The sequence below is a fragment of the Lepidochelys olivacea genome (genome assembly GCF_965140295.1).
Source record: "Lepidochelys olivacea isolate rLepOli2 genome assembly, chromosome: 1".
NCBI lineage: Eukaryota > Metazoa > Chordata > Testudines > Cheloniidae > Lepidochelys > Lepidochelys olivacea.
Genome location: NC_140411.1, coordinates 158284720 through 158301059, shown reverse-complemented (window position 1 = coordinate 158301059; position 16340 = coordinate 158284720). Strand labels below are relative to the sequence as shown.

Below are 16340 nucleotides of genomic sequence, written 5' to 3'. Positions count from 1 at the left end.
GTCACGCTACCCGGGCTGAGCTCGCAGTCCTGCAGGTGCTAGTGGGGCTCCCGGCGGGCCCCAGCGGAGACACCAAGCAGGGGGCCGCGGGGGCGGGCTGAGGAGAGGATGGGGGCGAGGCACGAGTGCCTGTGGCCGGCCCGCCCGCCCAGAGCGCTCTGCGGGTGCCCTGAGACGCCCAGCACGGAGCAGGCAGAGGGCGAAGCCCGGCCCCGGCGGAGCAGCAGGCTCCGCAGCAGCGGGCGGGGACCTCCCGCCTCTAGCCGGCGCTGTGCGGCTGCAAGGCCCGGCCGGCCGCGCCCTGGGGCTCGCTGCTGCACCCGCCCGGCGCCCGGGCCCCTGCGGCGACTCCAGCCCGCGCCTCCCCTGAGCCCGGCCATGCTGGCGGCGCGGCTGCTGCTGCGGGCGGCCCCGAGCGGGCGAGCCTCGCTCCACGGCTCCGCCCGCCGCCTGCGCGGGGCCCGGGTGGCCGTGGTGGGTGCGGCCCGGCCGCGGGCGGGACGGCGGGGGGCTCCGGCGGGGCTCCCGGCAGCCAGGGAGGCGAGGCGGGGCGGGCCGGGCCGGGGTCGAGCTGGGCCCCGTAGCAGGGCTTAGCGCCAGCTGCGGCGGGGTGGCCCTGGGCTCCGGACGGGCTGGGCAGCGCAGCCCATGCTGGGGGGCTGGGCGGGGAGCCGCCTTACCGCCCCCCCCCCCCCGGGCGGCTGATAAGCCCAAGGTGACCCTCTCGCTGCCTGCTTCTGTCCCGGTGTCCTCTGCTTGGCCTGGGCTAGGGCGGGTGCCGGGTGCGCGGGGTTAGTTGCCTCGTTAGATCCCGCTCTGCAGCGGGTGGCGATCCAGCGGGAATCTTTGTGCCATTAGTACAGATTACTTGGCTTTTAAGAGCGTGGAGAGGGTAATGCTAGTTGGAGACTGGCCGCCCACCAAGCAGAGTCCTGGAGCTGAAATGTTCTGCCTCTCCCCTGTTAGGATACCCACTCCGGGTACTGCTGTATTAACACAGGGCATAATGCTTAAGAATATAAGAGTGGCCATAGTGGGTCAGACCAAAGGTCCATCCAGCCCAGTATCCTGTCTTCTGACAGTGGCCAATGCCAGGTGCCCCAGAGGGAATGAACAGAACTGGGCAATTTTAAGTGATCCATCCTGTCATCCAGTCCCAGCGTCTGGTCTTTGGCAATTTAGGGACCTTGAGAGCATGGGGTTGCGTCCCGGACCACCTTGGCTAGTAGCCATTGCTGGACATATCCTCCATGAATAGATCTAATTCTTTTTTTAATTCAGTTGTACTTTTAGCCTTCACAGCATCCTGGGCAATGAGTTGCACAGGTTGACCGTGTGTTGTGTTAAAAAGAACTTCCTTGTTTTGTTTTTAAACCTGCTTCTTATTAATTTAATCAGGTCCCTAGTTCTTGTGTTATGTGAAGGAGTAAGTAATACTTTCCTGTTCACTTTCTCCACACCAGTCATGGTTTTATAGACCTCTCTCATAGCCCCCCTTAGTTGTCTCTTTTCTAAGCTGAACAGTCCAAGTCTTATTAATCTCTCCTCATACGAAAGCTGTTGCATATCTCTAGTCATCTTTGTTGCCCTTTTCTGCACCTTTTCCATTTCTAATACATCTTTTCTGAGATCATGTTACCAGAATTGCATGCGATATTTAGCATGTGAGCATAGCATGGATTTATATAGTGGCAATATGATATTTTCTGTGTTATTATCTACCCCTTTCGTAGTGATATCTAACATTGTTCATTTATTTAACTGCCGCTGCACATTGAGTGAAAATTTTCAGAGAACTATCCATCTCTTTCTTGAATGGTAACAGCTAATTTAGACCCCATTGTTCTGTACGTATAGTTGTGATTATTTTTCCCAGTATGTGAACACTGAATTTCATCTGCCATTTTGTTGCCCGGTCACCCAGTTTTGTCAGATCTCTTTGTAATCTTTACAGTCAGCTTTGAACTTAACTATCTTGGCCCAAGATTCTCGGGTAATGTTGAATCATCTCCAAATTTTGCCACCACACTGTTCGCCCTTTTCTTAGATTGTTTATGAATATACTGAACTGCACTGGTCACAGTACAGGTTCTGGGGGTCCCTTCTACTTCCCTCTCTCCATTGTGAAAACCAACCATTTATTCCTACGCTTTGTTTTCTATCTTTTAGCCAAAAGAACAGGAGTACTTGTGGCACCTTAGAGACTAACCAATTTATTTGAGCATAAGCTTTCATGAGCTACAGCTCACTTCATCGGATGCATTCAGTGGAAAATACAGTGGGGAGATTTATATACACAGAGAACATGAAACAATGGGTGTTACCATACACACTGTAACCAGAGTGATCAGGTAAGGTGAGCTATTACCGGTGGGGCGGGGGGAACCGTTTTTAGTGATAATCAAAGTGGGCCATTTCCAGCAGTTGACAAGAACGTCTGAGGAACAGCCGGGGGGGAATAAACATGGGGAAATAGTTTTACTTTGTGTAATGACCCATCCACTCCCAGGCTTTATTCAAGCCTAAGTTAATTGTATCCAGTTTGCAAATTAATTCCAATTCAGCAGTCTCTCGTTGGAGTCTGTTTTTGAAGTTTTTTTGTTGAAGAATTGCCACTTTTAGGTCTGTAATCGAGTGACCAAAGAGATTGAAGTGTTCTCCAACTGGTTTTTGAATGTTATAATTCTTGACGTCTGATTTGTGTCCATTTATTCTTTTACGTAGAGACTGTCCAGTTTGGCCAATGTACATGGCAGAGGGGCATTGCTGGCACATGATGGCATATATCACATTGGTAGATGTGCAGGTGAACGAGCCTCTGATAGTGTGGCTGATGTGATTAGGCCCTATGATGGTGTCCCCCGAATAGCTACGTGGACAGAGTTGGCAACGGGCTTTGTTGCAAGGATAGGTTCCTGGTTAGTGTTTTTGTTGTGTGGCTTGTGGTTGCTGGTGAGTATTTGCTTCAGGTTGAGGGGGCTGTCTGTAAGCAAGGACTGGTCTGTCTCCCAGGATCTGTGAGAGTGATGGGTCGTCCTTCAGGATAGCTTGTAGATCCTTGATGATGCGTTGGAGAGGTTTTAGTTGGGGGCTGAAGGGGATGGCTAGTGGCGTTCTGTTATTTTCTTTGTTGGGCCTGTCCTCTAGTAGGTAGTTTCTGGGTACTCTTCTGGCTCTGTCAGTCTGTTTCTTCACTTCAGTAGGTGGGTATTGTAGTTGTAAGAATGCTTGATAGAGATCTTGTAGGTGTTTGTCTCTGCCTGAGCCGCCACCCCCACCCCCACCGCCACCGCCGTTCCTCAGATGTTCTTATCAATTGCTGGAAATGGCCCACCTTGATTATCACTACAAAAGGTCCTACGCCCTACGCCCCCCCTCCCACCGCTGGTGATAGCTCACCTTTCCTGATCACTCTTGTTACAGTGTGTATTGTAACACCCATTGTTTCATGTTCTCTGTGTATATAAATCTCCCCACTGTATTTTCCACTGAATGCATCTGATGAAGTGAGCTGTAGCTCACAAAAGCTTATGCTCAAATAAATTGGTTAGTCTCTAAGGTGCCACAAGTACTCCTTTTCTTTTTGCGGATACAGACTAACACTGCTGCTACTCTGAAACCTATCTTTTAGCCAGTTACTGCTCCATGATAGGACCTTTCCTCTTATCCCACGACTGCTTAGTTCGCTTAAGAGCCTTTGGTGATGACCTTGTCAAAGGCTTTCTGAAAGTTTACTCACCGTATTGATTGGGACACCTTTGTCCATATACTTGTTGATACCCTCAAAGAATTCTAACAGATTGGTGATGCATGACTTCTTTTTACAAAAGACTCTTCTCCAACATATTGTGTTTATCCATGTGTCTGATAATTTTGTTCTTTACTGTCATTTCAAGCAATTTGCCTGGTGCTGAAGTTAGGTTTATCAGTCTCTAATTGCGAGGATTACCTCTGGAGCCTTTTTAAAAAATGGGCCTTACATTAGCTACCCTCCAGTCATCTTGTACAGATTGAAGCTATAGATTACTTACCACAGTTAGTAGTTCCGCAATTTCATATCTGAGTTCCTACAGAACTCTTCGTTGAATACCATTTGGACCCAGTGACACTTTAATTTATCAGTTTGTTCCGAAATCTCCCGTATTGACATCTCAGTTTGGGTAACTTTCTCAGATTTATCACCTGAAAAGAATGGATGGGTGTGGGAATCTCCCCCACATCTTCTGCAGTGAAGACCGATGCAGAAAAATACATATTTTGTCTGAAATATTGTGTTTGATTTTCTCTTTGCAGGTCTTGTCTGGATGTGGTGTGTATGATGGTACGGAAATCCATGAGGCCTCAGCGTAAGCAGCTTTGCATTATTGCAGAGTCCAGAAAAGTATTCTTCACATGATTAGAGCATTTTATTCTATTTAATTAATTTCCAGTTTCCCAGGGGTGTCGGTATTACCCTGGAAGAGCCTTGATGGTGTGTGGTTTTCTCCCAGGGTTGATTCTTTCCATACCCCATGAAAATCCACCATTTTGTCTAAGCTTTATGGTCCTTAAGTTCTCATACTGGATGCTTCCGGATGAGGAGAAGTGGGCAGACTCCATCGCCACCACATGCTAAGCCAGAGCAACGAGCTATTGGTCAACAATCCTTCTCTCCCAAGCAACGCTAGCTGCTGCTCTAGCGTTTGCAGCTTAGGAAGCAAGACCACAGACTTCACTTATTTCATAATCACCTTTCTGGGCCAAGTTCCAGTGCCAGGATTGTTAATATTCACATTGAGTTTAAGCTATCACACTGTATATCAGATAATGGGACATTGATCTTAATGCCCTTTCGTGAGACATTTGGACTCCTCTTACAGTTCTGAAGGAAGACTGTACTGATTTCTATAACAAGAGTAAATAACATGGCAATCAAAGGGGTTTAAGGTAACAACTGAAGCTCATCTAGTCTTCCACCTCACTTCCCCCCTTTACAGACTCTAATAAATGCCCTATACCACTGGTGCCCAAACTTTTCCTGTCGCAGCCCTCCCCTTACCAGTCATGGAATCTGTCTGTCTGTGTGCCCCCCCCCCCCCCACACACACACACACACACACACACACACAGCTGGGTCAGCAGAGGAACATGCGGGCTGAAGGCAGAGCTGGGGACAGAACTGGGAATGGGCGAGGAGCTGTGGCTAGAGGTGGAGCTGGGCTGGGGTGGTGCTCCCTCCCACTCCCTGTGGGCGCTGGCCCAGGTCCTGCTGCGGTCACTCCCTCAAATGTTCCTCCACGCCCCCTTAGGGGGGGCGCACCCCACGGTTTGGGGACCCCTGCCCTATATGTTCTCTAAAAACTGACACTTTGCGGTCATTTTTTATGCTACTTTGTCAGTACTGTTTTCCAAAACATAATATATTTCTGGTAGGAGTCAGAGCCAGATAAAAACCTTCTCTAACTGGCTCCTTAAGACTCCCTCTCTTCTAAGGCTTTCATCATATTTTTACCTATTGTGCAGTATTTTGGTTCACCTGAGTCGTGGGGGAGCTGAAGTTCAGATGTATGCCCCAGATATTCCTCAGATGCATGTTATTGACCACAGCAAAGGACAACCAACGGAGGCTGAATCAAGGTAAGAGCTACATTTAATTTGCACAAGATGGCTCCTGCTTCTTGAGCTTGTGCCACAGGGACGTGCTGCAGGAGTTATGCCCTGTGCTAAATATTTACTAGTAGCAATTTTCCCAAAGTGTTTAACTTCATGCCTACTAGTATTTTGTATGTGAGAAAACCTTAGATTCTTTGTCTTGTGACTTTGTCTTGGCTCATGGGTACTGTATATTCCAGTTCTGTTTCAGAAGCAGCTGTAGCTGTAGTTATTCAGGGTCATTATTTTCAACTCTTCAAAAATAACACCCTTTTCTTACACAGTTTCACCGCACTTGTATGCACTGGCTTCATTCCTCTTATTGCTTTATTTCTTGTTCTTCAAGAAACGTTTTAGTGGAATCAGCAAGGGTTGCTCGTGGTAAAATCACAGACCTGGCTAAACTTAGTACAAAGGACCATGATGCTGTGATATTCCCTGGTGGATTCGGAGCTGCTAAAAACCTGTGAGTGCCAAGTTAAGTAAAGTGATACAGAAATCCTTTATGCATAACTCAGACCGTAATAATAGGAAACAGTTAGTGGCCTTTTTGTAAAATATGTTAATTTACATAGTCTACCCCAGTGGTTCTCAACCAGGGATATGCATAGGTCTTCCAGGGGGTACATCAACTAATCTAGAAATTTGCCTAGTTTTACAACAGGCTACATAAAAAGCACTAGCAAAGTTGGTACAAACTAAAATTTCATACAGAAAATAACTTATTTGTACTGCTCTATGTACTATGCACTGAAATGAAAGTACGATATTTATGTTCCTAATTGATTTATGTTATAATAATTTTAAAAATTAATCGCGATTAATCGCAGTTTAAATCACACTGTTAAATAGAATACCAATTGAAATTTATTAAATATTTTGGATGTTTAGCTACATTTTCATATATATTTTATTCTGTGTTGTAATTGAAATCCAAGAGTATATTATTTTTGATTATAAATATTTGCACTGTAAAAATGATAAACAAAAGAAATAGTATTTTTCAGTTCACCTCATACAAGTACTGTAGTGCAATCTCTTTGTTGTGAAAGTACAATTTACAAATGTAAATTTTCTTTTGTTACATAACTGCACTCAAAAACTAAACAGTGTCAAACTTCAGAGCCTACAAGTCCACTCAGTCCTACTTCTTGTTCAACCAATCACTAAGACAAACACATTTGTTTACATTTACAGGCGATCATGCTGCCCTCTTCTTATTTACAATGTCACCAGAAAGTGAGAATAGGCATTTGCATGGCACTTTTGTAGGTGTCATAGAATCACAGAATTTCATGGTTGGAAGGGACCTCCGGAGGTCTAGTCCAACCTCCTGCTCAAAGTAGGACCAATCCCCAACTAAATCATCCCAGCCAGGGCTTTGTCAAGCCTGACCTTAAAAACCTCTAAGGAAGGAGATTCCACCACCTCCCTAGGTAACCCATTCCAGTGTTTCACAACCCTCCCAAGAAAAAAACAACTGGTGCTCCAGATGAGGCTTGAACTCACAACCTCAGCATCACTCCATGCAGCACTGCTCTATAAGTAAGGTGCGCTAACCCTTTGCACCACTGGAGCCCGCAAAAACAACACAATGAAGTGACTGAGGGCTTGGCTACATTTGTGAGTTAGAGTGCATTAAAGCAGTCCCGGGCCCCCTAGCTTACTACCCGTCCACATTGGCAAGGTACGTAGAGCGCTCCTGGTACTCCACCTCGGCGAGTGGAATAACGTTTGCTGTGCCTTGGCTACAACGCCTGGGTGTCAGTGTGAACGAGATGTTGCATTACTGCGTTCTGACTGGCCTCCGGAAATGTCCCATAATCCCCTTAAGTCAAGTGGCCACTCTTCTCATTGTTTTTGAATCACTGTAGGAATGCAGATATGCCCTTTGAAAGCTCCATTTCTGACAGCCGGCATGCTTATCTGCTCCGAGACAAGGCAACCATTACTATGGAATGCTGTGTGTGAGAGAGAGAGAGAGAGAGGGGCCGGGAGGGGGGGATCTGCTGCTGTCTGAACTTACAAGACAGCATGCTGACATGCTCTCAGCCTCCCAAAAACTCCCTCTTTCTCTTCCCCCACAACGCAATCCCTGTCACACTCCACTTCCCCCATTTGAAAAGCACGTTGCAGTCACTTGTATGCTGGGATAGCTGCCCATAATGCACCACACCCAATGCCACTGCAAGTGCCGCCACAACAGTGCGCTTGAAGCTGTCAATGTGGACAGACTGCAGCGCTTTCCCTACTGCTCTCTCCGAAGACTGGTTTAACTCAAAGGGCTCTACATCTGCAAGTGTAGCCATGCCCCTTAGCTAAGGTCACCCAGCAGGCCAGTAGCAGAGTTGAGAACAGAACCAAGGTTTCTGGATTCTCAGTCCAATGCCTTACTTATTGTGCCACACTGTCCCCCTGTCATTGCAAGCTATTTACGTGACAGATATGCTAAACATACATATACCCCTTCATGCTTCGGCCACCTTTCCAGAGGACATGCTGATGAAGCTCGTTAAAAAAATGATGCATTAACTAAATTTGTAACTGAACTCTTTGGGGGAGAATTGTATGTCCCCTGCTCTGTTTTACCCACATTCTGCCATATAGTTCATGTTATTAGCAGTCTCGGATGATGACCCAGCACATGTTGTTCATTTTAAGAACACTTTCACTGCAGATTTGACAAAATGCAAAGAAGGTACCAATGTGAGATTTCTAAAGATAGCTACAGCACTCGACCCAAGGTTTAAGAATCTGAAGTGCCTTCCAAAATGTGAGAATGACGAGGCGTGGAGCATGCTTTCAGAAGTCTTAAAAGAGCAACACTCCGATGCGGAAACTACAGAACTGAACCACCAAAAAAGAAAATCAACCTGCTGCTGGTGGCATCTGACTCAGATAATGAAAATGAACATGCATCAGTCCGCACTGCTCTGGATTGTTATTGAGCAGAAATCGTCATCAGCATGGATGCATGTCCTCTGGAATGGTGGTTGAAGCATGAAAGGACATATGAATCTTTAGCGCATCTGGCATGTAAATACCTTGCAACGCCAGCTACAACAGTGCCATGCGAACGCCTGTTCTCACTTTCTGGTGACATTGTAAACAAGAAGCCGGCAGCATTATCTCCTGCAAATGTAAACAAACTTGTTTGTCTAAGTGATTGGCTGAACAAGAAGTAGGACTGAGTGGACTTTTGCAGGCTCTAAAATTTTACAATTTTTTATTTTTGAATACAATTTTTTTGTACATAGTTCTATATTTGTAAGTTCAACTTTGATGATAAAGATATTGCACTACAGTACTTGTATTAGGTGAAATGAAAAATACTACTTATTTTGTTTTTTTACAGTGCAAATATTTGTAATAAAAAATACTAATATAAATTGAGCACTGTACACTTTGTATTCTGTGTTGTAATTGAAATCAATATATTTAAAAATGTAGAAAACATCCAAAAATCTTTAAATAAATGGTACTCGATTATTGTTTAACAGTGCGATTGATCCCGCTTAATTTTTTAATCACTTGACAGCCCTAGTTATAATTATATGGTAAAAATGAGAAAGTAAGCGATTTTTCAGTACTAGTGTGCTGTGACATTTCTGTATTTTTATGTCTGATTTTGTAAGAAAGTAGTTTTTAAGTGAGGAGAAACTTGAGGGTACGCAAGACAACTCGGACTCCTGAAAGAGGTACAGTAGTTGGGAAAGGTTGAGAGCCATTGGAGCTAAGGAAGACTTCTTTCAAATTGTTTGGGGATTTCCATAGTATAACATTTTCAGTGCTGCACATGGATGGGTGTGCGGGGGTTTCCCTACATGATTCTTGTTATTGTTAGTGTGCCATTTTGTAATCTGAAAATTCCACACTGAAAAATTTCCCACCAAAACTAGGCAGCAGTTCTAGTGCTTACACGCCACATTAAAAAAAAACCTTTCCTTTCTCTGTGGTGGTGTGGTGGTGGTTTTGGGGGCATAATAGAGGGAAGTAGTGAAGTTTATAAAACTTTTAATTTTAGATCATTTTCAGTATCTTTCTCTTACTTCTTTCTGCCTCAGTCTATATAGAAAGTGTTGGGATAGTATTAAACTAATCACTAAATAATTTCCTTTCAAAAAGTTCATGGATTAGCCAAGTGAAACCCCATGTGTCTTGTGACCAATTAGTCTTCTTATTCTCTTTGATTCTTTTGAGAAATTTGAGTGTATTTTTTTTTAACCATCTGTTTTGGATGGTTTAGACACAACAAATCCTGCATCTTGGCAGGGGGTTAGACTAGATGATCCTTGTGGTCCCTTCTAACCAGTGATGAGCTGCCAAAATCTTAACAACGGGTTCCCTCCTCACCCCACGAGGGGGTCCTTGTCCAACCCCCGGGACTCCTGTCCCATCCACCCCCCCCACGTTCCTTGACGTCCACCCCCCCCAGGACCCCTGTCCCGGACCCCTGTCCCCTGACTGCCCCCAGAACCGGGCAGGAGAGTCTCGTGGGCCACCGTAGTGGGTGCCCACCCCACCCCTAAGAGCCAGAGGCACCTGCTGGGGGGTGAGGTGGGTCCCGGCGGTGCTTATCTGGGGCAGCTCCCAGGAAGCATCCGGCAGGTCCCTCTGGCTCCTAGGGGTGGGAGAGTGGAGCTGTGGGGGGGAGCAGGGGGAGCGGCCGCTCCCCCCACTGATCACATCAAAAGTGGTGTGTTAGGTGCTGACTCCATGGGTGCTCCGGGGCTGGAGCACCCACTGGGAAAATTGGTGCGTGCAGAGCACCCACCAGCAGCGTCCCGCTCCCGACCCAGGCTCACCTCCGCTCCGCCTCTACCTCCTTCCCTGAAACCACCGCCCCGCTCTGCTTCTCCGCCCCCTCCCCCGCCCCGGCTTCCCGCGAATCAGCTGTTCGGCAGGAAGCTGGGGAGGGCTGAGAAGCAGGCCGCGGCTTCCTGCTCAGGCCAAGGGTGGCGGTGGGGAGCGGTTCGCCTGCGCGCACGCACGTTCCCGCGGGCGGCACTCCTCATCCGTCCGTTCCTCCCCCCCTCCCTTGAGCTTACCTCCGCTCTGCCTCCCTGGGCCTGAGCAGGAAGCTGCTGCTTGCTTCTCAGCCTGCCCTGGCTTTCCGCGCGAACAGCTGATTCGCGGGAAGCCTGGGGTGGGGGGCGGAGAAGCAGAGCGGAGCGGCACGTTCAGGGGAGGAGGTAGAGGCGGAGCGGAGGTGAGCCTGGGTCGGGAGCGGGACGCTGCTGGTGGGTGCTCTGCACGCACCAATTTTCCCAGTGGGTGCTCCAGCCCCGGAGCACCCATGGAGTCAGCACCTAACACACCACTTTTGATGTGATCAGTGGGGGGAGCGGCCGCTCCCCCTGCTCCCCCCCACAGCTCCACTCTCCCACCCCTAGGAGCCAGAGGGACTCTCCCACCCCTAGGAGGCACGTTCAGGTGAGGTGAGCTGGGGCCGGGGGTGGGGAGTGGCTGGTGGGTGCTCTGCACCCGCCAAATTTTCCCCTTGGGTGCTCCAGGGCTGGAGCACCTGTGGAGTTGGCACCTAAGGCGCCACTTTTGGCCGGTTAAATTTAGAAGCCCTTTTAGAACCAGTTGTTCCGTGAGGGACAACCGGTTCTAAAAGGACTTCTAAATTTAACAACCGGTTCTAGCGAACCGTTGCAAACCGGTTCCAGCTCACCACTGCTTCTAATCGTGTGGTTCTATGATTCTATGAAATGGCTTCTTCTAGGATGTTCCTTGCTGTGTCGTCATAAGAAATTATTTGTTCTGTTCTGGTAATGATCTGAAAATCTGGTAGCATTGCTATACTGTTTCCGCAAAATGTTAGAACACTTAGTACTTAGTTAAAGCTAAGATTTGTAGTTTATAATTTGTTACTTGACGCAGTGAAGCGTTAGTATCCACTTTCCATTATTGATGTCCATTGAGAGCTGCTCTGAGTGTCCACATATAAAGTCATAGCATTATATTGAGGTGTTAACGAAAGCTTCTTGTCGTGGCAGTTCCACCTTTGCTGTGGATGGGAAGGATTGCAAAGTGAATGGAGAGGTTGAACGTGTCCTAAAGGAGTTCCACAAAGCTGGGAAACCCATTGGGTATGTACATTCTAGGAGCATTGGGTATGGTACATTTAGAGGAGCAATTGAAAGTGCTGTTGTGTAGTTGATAATTTCTGTGAGAGCAGAGATAAAACAAATGCTAGGTAAGTGGGTGGATGTTAGTCTTTGAGCTAGAAAAAATGTATTCAGCCTTGCATTTATTAGTGGTTCATTTAAAAAAAAAAATCTTCTTTCATGATGGTAGGAAGAAAGAGAAGCTAAGAAAAAGTTTACCTTGCTTGCCAGGAAAAGCCTGACGTAGCTGGAAAGAAATTACTTTTTCATGTTTGACTTTATGATCTTTACATATATGTGCATTTGAAGTTTCATAATTATAATTCATTCTTTTAAGAAGTAGTCTCACTGGAGTAACCTTTCTTATTTTTCTTGCAGCCTGTGCTGCATTTCACCAGTGTTGGCTGCAAAAGTACTTCCTGGTGCTGAAGTTACTGTGGGACATGAAGAAGAGGAAGGTGGGAAATGGCCTTATGCCGGAACTGCAGTAGCCATTAAAGCACTGGGAGGAAAACACTGTGTAAAAGAAGTAACTATATCCTTTCCAATTAATAATCCGTGATCAAGTGTTGAGGGACACGACTATTCTTAATGTATAAGTCAGCACAGTTGCAAAAATACACAGAGTTGATGCTTAACTGTTGATAGTCTGGTAGGACTATACTGTAGTATGATACATGTGGATTAGGCAGCATTATTCCCATTGATTTATCAAGTTAATTGTGTGGCTGAATCCTTACACATGGTGCTCAGTTGTTGCCTGAAAATTCCTCTGGCACAACCAGTGCAGCGGTTAAGTCAGAAGTGCTATATATAATGGCCTACAAGTACAATCTATCAATGGAAAAGGACCCCATAACTAGTCAGTTTTGTTTGAAATTCATTTCTTTCTTTTTCCAAAAGTCTAAAGCTGTGACCAAGACATCTTTACCCTGAAGCATTAACTTCTAAGCAAGGAGTTTCCCATCTTCTCATGTAATCATTAATACTCTTTTCCCCATTGATACAATACTGGTATTTCTGAAAAAATAAGTAGAACATCTCCATTCTGAGGCTACAACTGTGACCACCTTTACATTACTTGGGGGTTGGGGAAGATATTTATTGAAGATGTAGGTGGTGATGTTTCATTCTGCAGACAGCATCTGCAAATACTAGGTTGGCTGTGTTTTCCTTAACTCTCTTCCACGAAGCTCATGTAGACGTGAATAACAAGATGGTTACTACCCCAGCATTTATGTGTGAAACGGAATTACATCACATCTTTGATGGTATTGGGGCCATGGTAAAGGGTGTGCTGAAATTAACAGGCAAATGAAGTGGATACTGTAATAATAATAATAGTAAGCTTTAGGAAATTAAATGTACAATACCAGAAATATCATGCATCAATAGAAACATATTTCCCCTGCTTGCCCCATTAGCACTTTTATAAACCACAGACATAAAGTTGACAGTCTGATTCCCAGCTCTGTTCAGAGATTGCAAAAACGTTTGGTACATAAATGCATTGATTTCCAAGCACATCCTAACAAAAGGGTCTGTTGACTGGCTCTTTGAGTAAAGGTCATGCATCCTGTAACCTAAATAATTTTTTGGACTTTGACAATTGGTGCGGGTTGTGTGAGAATGTTCTGAGACCAGCCAGCATACTATTCCAGCAAAAATACCCTCCATCCCTTTGAAAAACACTAGGGACACACATGAAAACCAAATGACATGAATACTGTGGAGTCAGAATATTTGGAGCAATGGACTGAGCATAGGGCTGGATTGCTTTGTAGATTTCACAGTTCTGTTTCAGAGGCTGCATAGTGTGGTTGAAATGCACCAGTTCAATTGCTATTGCGAGGAGTAGATACAGCTGCTATGGGATTGACTGCCATTCAGATGTGGGGAGTGAAGTTACTGCTGACTGCTGTTCTTTGAGAGGAAAGCTATGTTAAAATGCATTCCTGGCTAGTCTAGCTGCCTTGCATTGAAACAGCTATTGTATTTAGTTTTCTGGGTGTGTCAGTCTGAACTTTGGCATTGAGAAATTGCTGGGATCTGGGAACAGAGAAATTTAAGAGGACTGAACAATAGAGACACACTTATCTGTGTGTTTCAAGCAAGGCTGCAATAGTTTGCTGCGTATACAGTCATTTCCTATGTCCGTGAGGTAAAAGTCAGGATCAGCTCTGATGTAGCCAGTGGAAACAGTCATTTCTATGCCCCGTGGTTAACTCACCATTAATTAAAAATACTGTGTTGCATAGCCCTCCTTTCCATATTCCTTTCATGGCTTTTTTTCTGTTTTAAAAGTTGGGCTTTTTCCAAATATGAATAAATCTGTGTGTCAACAGCAGGACACACCTTATTGTTAATGCCCTAGCATTTTGAAGAATCTCTCCTTATTTAACTGCACAATAGGCCTTTCATAGCTAAAAGAGGGCTTGAAACAAGGGGAAAGTATCAGCTACAGTGCCTTGTACGTTTTAAAGATCTCTTCCACATGAACGTAGTTACTTGCCTAGCAATGGGCAACAGGCTGACTCCAGTGCGGTTACCACCTTCCCCTTTCCAGACTAACAGAGCAACTTCATCGAAATACAATCAAATGGAAGAAGAATGAGGTATAAATTAATTAAATGTTGTCTAGTTATTTTCTTTTACCTTTTTCCCGCATCTCTTTTAATCATAGAATATTTGCATTTGAAGGAGCCTTTACTGATTCATAGAGTCCAACAACCTTCAGCATTTCCATCTCTTTCCTAAATGTTGTCTGTTCACTTCTTATTTTTCTTTTTCTTCCTGCCTCATTAACTTTTCCCTTTATAGGCCAGCATAGCGTTCTATTCTCTTTTAGCTCCAAGTTGTCTGTCTTTCACTCTATTCACAGAAAAATGATGCTGACTTAACAGAACTTTGTGCCCCATGGGCACCTGCTTTTCACAGACAAGAACCATGTTCCAAATACATTTGCCCTGTGTTTTTTAATCAACAGGAATTTTAAGACCTGTACATGAAGTTGTTTTTCAAGAGTACCAATTCTTTTGTCCTATTATGACAATGATCCTAAAAGGTTACAACATGGATTTTGAGAATATTTTTGCCAGCACATACTCTGCTAATTTGTTTACTCTGAGATGTAATGATATGAATATACATTGTTCTGCTTATTGGTGCTATTCTTATTTAGACTTTAGGCCTGCTGTCCCTGTTAAGAAAACTAAACTGGTTTTGATGTGGCTACAGAAATTTTCTGTGTGTGGTTTTAATACTACAGTAAAACAATGTACATAAAGTTAACAAAAATGTCATGTATGAGGTATGCTCCAGGGAATATATGTATCGTAGTGGGTGTTTCAGTTAAAGGTGGTTCTTGTAAATTTAAACTAATGAGCTTCATTTAGATTCTGATGCGGTCTGATTTAAGGTTTATTGTGTGATATTGCATTGAGGTATCATAAATACTATCTGTACCCTTGACTGGAGAGCAGTGGGGATTTAAGAAGATGCTTTTCCTTTGTAAAAAAGACGGTTCAGTTTGAAAAACTATGTTCTTAACCTTGTTTAATCAATGCAGATGTGAAAAGAAAAGTACTTTTATGGAAGAGAGATTTTCTCTATTAGAGCATTTTTTTAAAAATACAAAACATTTTTGTCAAGTACATCTCTGGCGTGAGCTGAGGTTTTGAAATTGCACCACAAGCATATGCACTATTCACGCTGATCACCTTAATAGTCAAAATTGTGAGCTTCAATAGTATCCTCTCTTATGGAGATTCTCAGGAAGCTAAAAACAAGAGCTACATACAGATTATATTATTAAGTGTGCTTGGGTGGAGGTTAGGAAACTTCATGTTGCTCATGATTTGTTACAATGCTGGGTTTGTGCGTGTAGAAAATGTAGGAAATCGTCAGTTATCAAAGGAGCAAGAATAGAAGTGGAAGACATTGTGTTCATGTAGCTGACTACAAATAAAGGCTGCTTCCAGATGTTTCTCTTGTAAATTTATTTATGGATCAACTTATTTTTTACAGATATGGGGTTATCTTAGTGGGGAGAAGGCAGGGTTTGAACCTTATTGAGGGTATGAAATGTTCTAACTATCTTTAAATGTTGAGTCAGTGGGAAAGCTCTAGAAGAAGGGGCTGTATAAAAGGAACTTTTTAAGCATGTTCTTAAATGTGTGCCTTCCTTACATGTGCAGGAATTAAAAAAGAATAGTCTATAAACAGCACTGCAAAACTTCCAATACTTTGCCTGTAGAAGGGGCAGTGAACTCCTAGGATTAGTGAGAACTCCTACAGTCAGTGACAGCTGTTGCGCTGTCTTCTACAGGACTGTGTGTGTACCTCTTCTATGGCACTACATCTCCCAGGGATGTAGGTGGAGGTTTCTCTTTAGCTTCTTGTCTTACCACAAGAAGGCTGTTGTACCTTAAGGTTTTTCATACCTGCAGCTCCGTTGGAGGTAGCTGTAGTGCAGATTCAGGACTCTTTCCTTTCTGTTGGAATAAAGCTTCCGTTTCTCCGGGCTAGACAGAGGTGATCTTTTTGAGAAAGGGAGATATTTTGAAGAAATAGCTAGCCCTATAGCACCACCAGTCA

General features: G+C 44.8%; 1 protein-coding gene across 1 annotated transcript; it reads left to right on the top strand.

The window, feature by feature from the left end:
- Nucleotides 1-146: 146 nt before the first annotated feature.
- Nucleotides 147-15727, top strand: GATD3 (glutamine amidotransferase class 1 domain containing 3). Its single transcript, XM_084635347.1, has 7 exons — nt 147-474; nt 4294-4346; nt 5503-5616; nt 5978-6097; nt 11634-11726; nt 12123-12279; nt 12934-15727. The coding sequence occupies exons 1-7, from the start codon at nt 379-381 to the stop codon at nt 13060-13062; spliced, it is 762 nt and encodes a 253-aa protein (XP_084491473.1). The 5' UTR covers nt 147-378; the 3' UTR covers nt 13063-15727.
- Nucleotides 15728-16340: the final 613 nt, after the last annotated feature.

Coding starts and splice junctions, on each gene's coding strand:
- GATD3 (XM_084635347.1), top strand. CDS start 379: ATGCTGGCGGCGCGGCTGCTGCTGCGGGCGGCCCCGAGCGGGCGAGCC. Junction 4,347..5,502: donor GAAATCCATGAGGCCTCAGC/GTAAGCAGCTTT, acceptor CCTATTGTGCAG/TATTTTGGTTCACCTGAGTC. Junction 11,727..12,122: donor AAAGCTGGGAAACCCATTGG/GTATGTACATTC, acceptor TTTTTCTTGCAG/CCTGTGCTGCATTTCACCAG.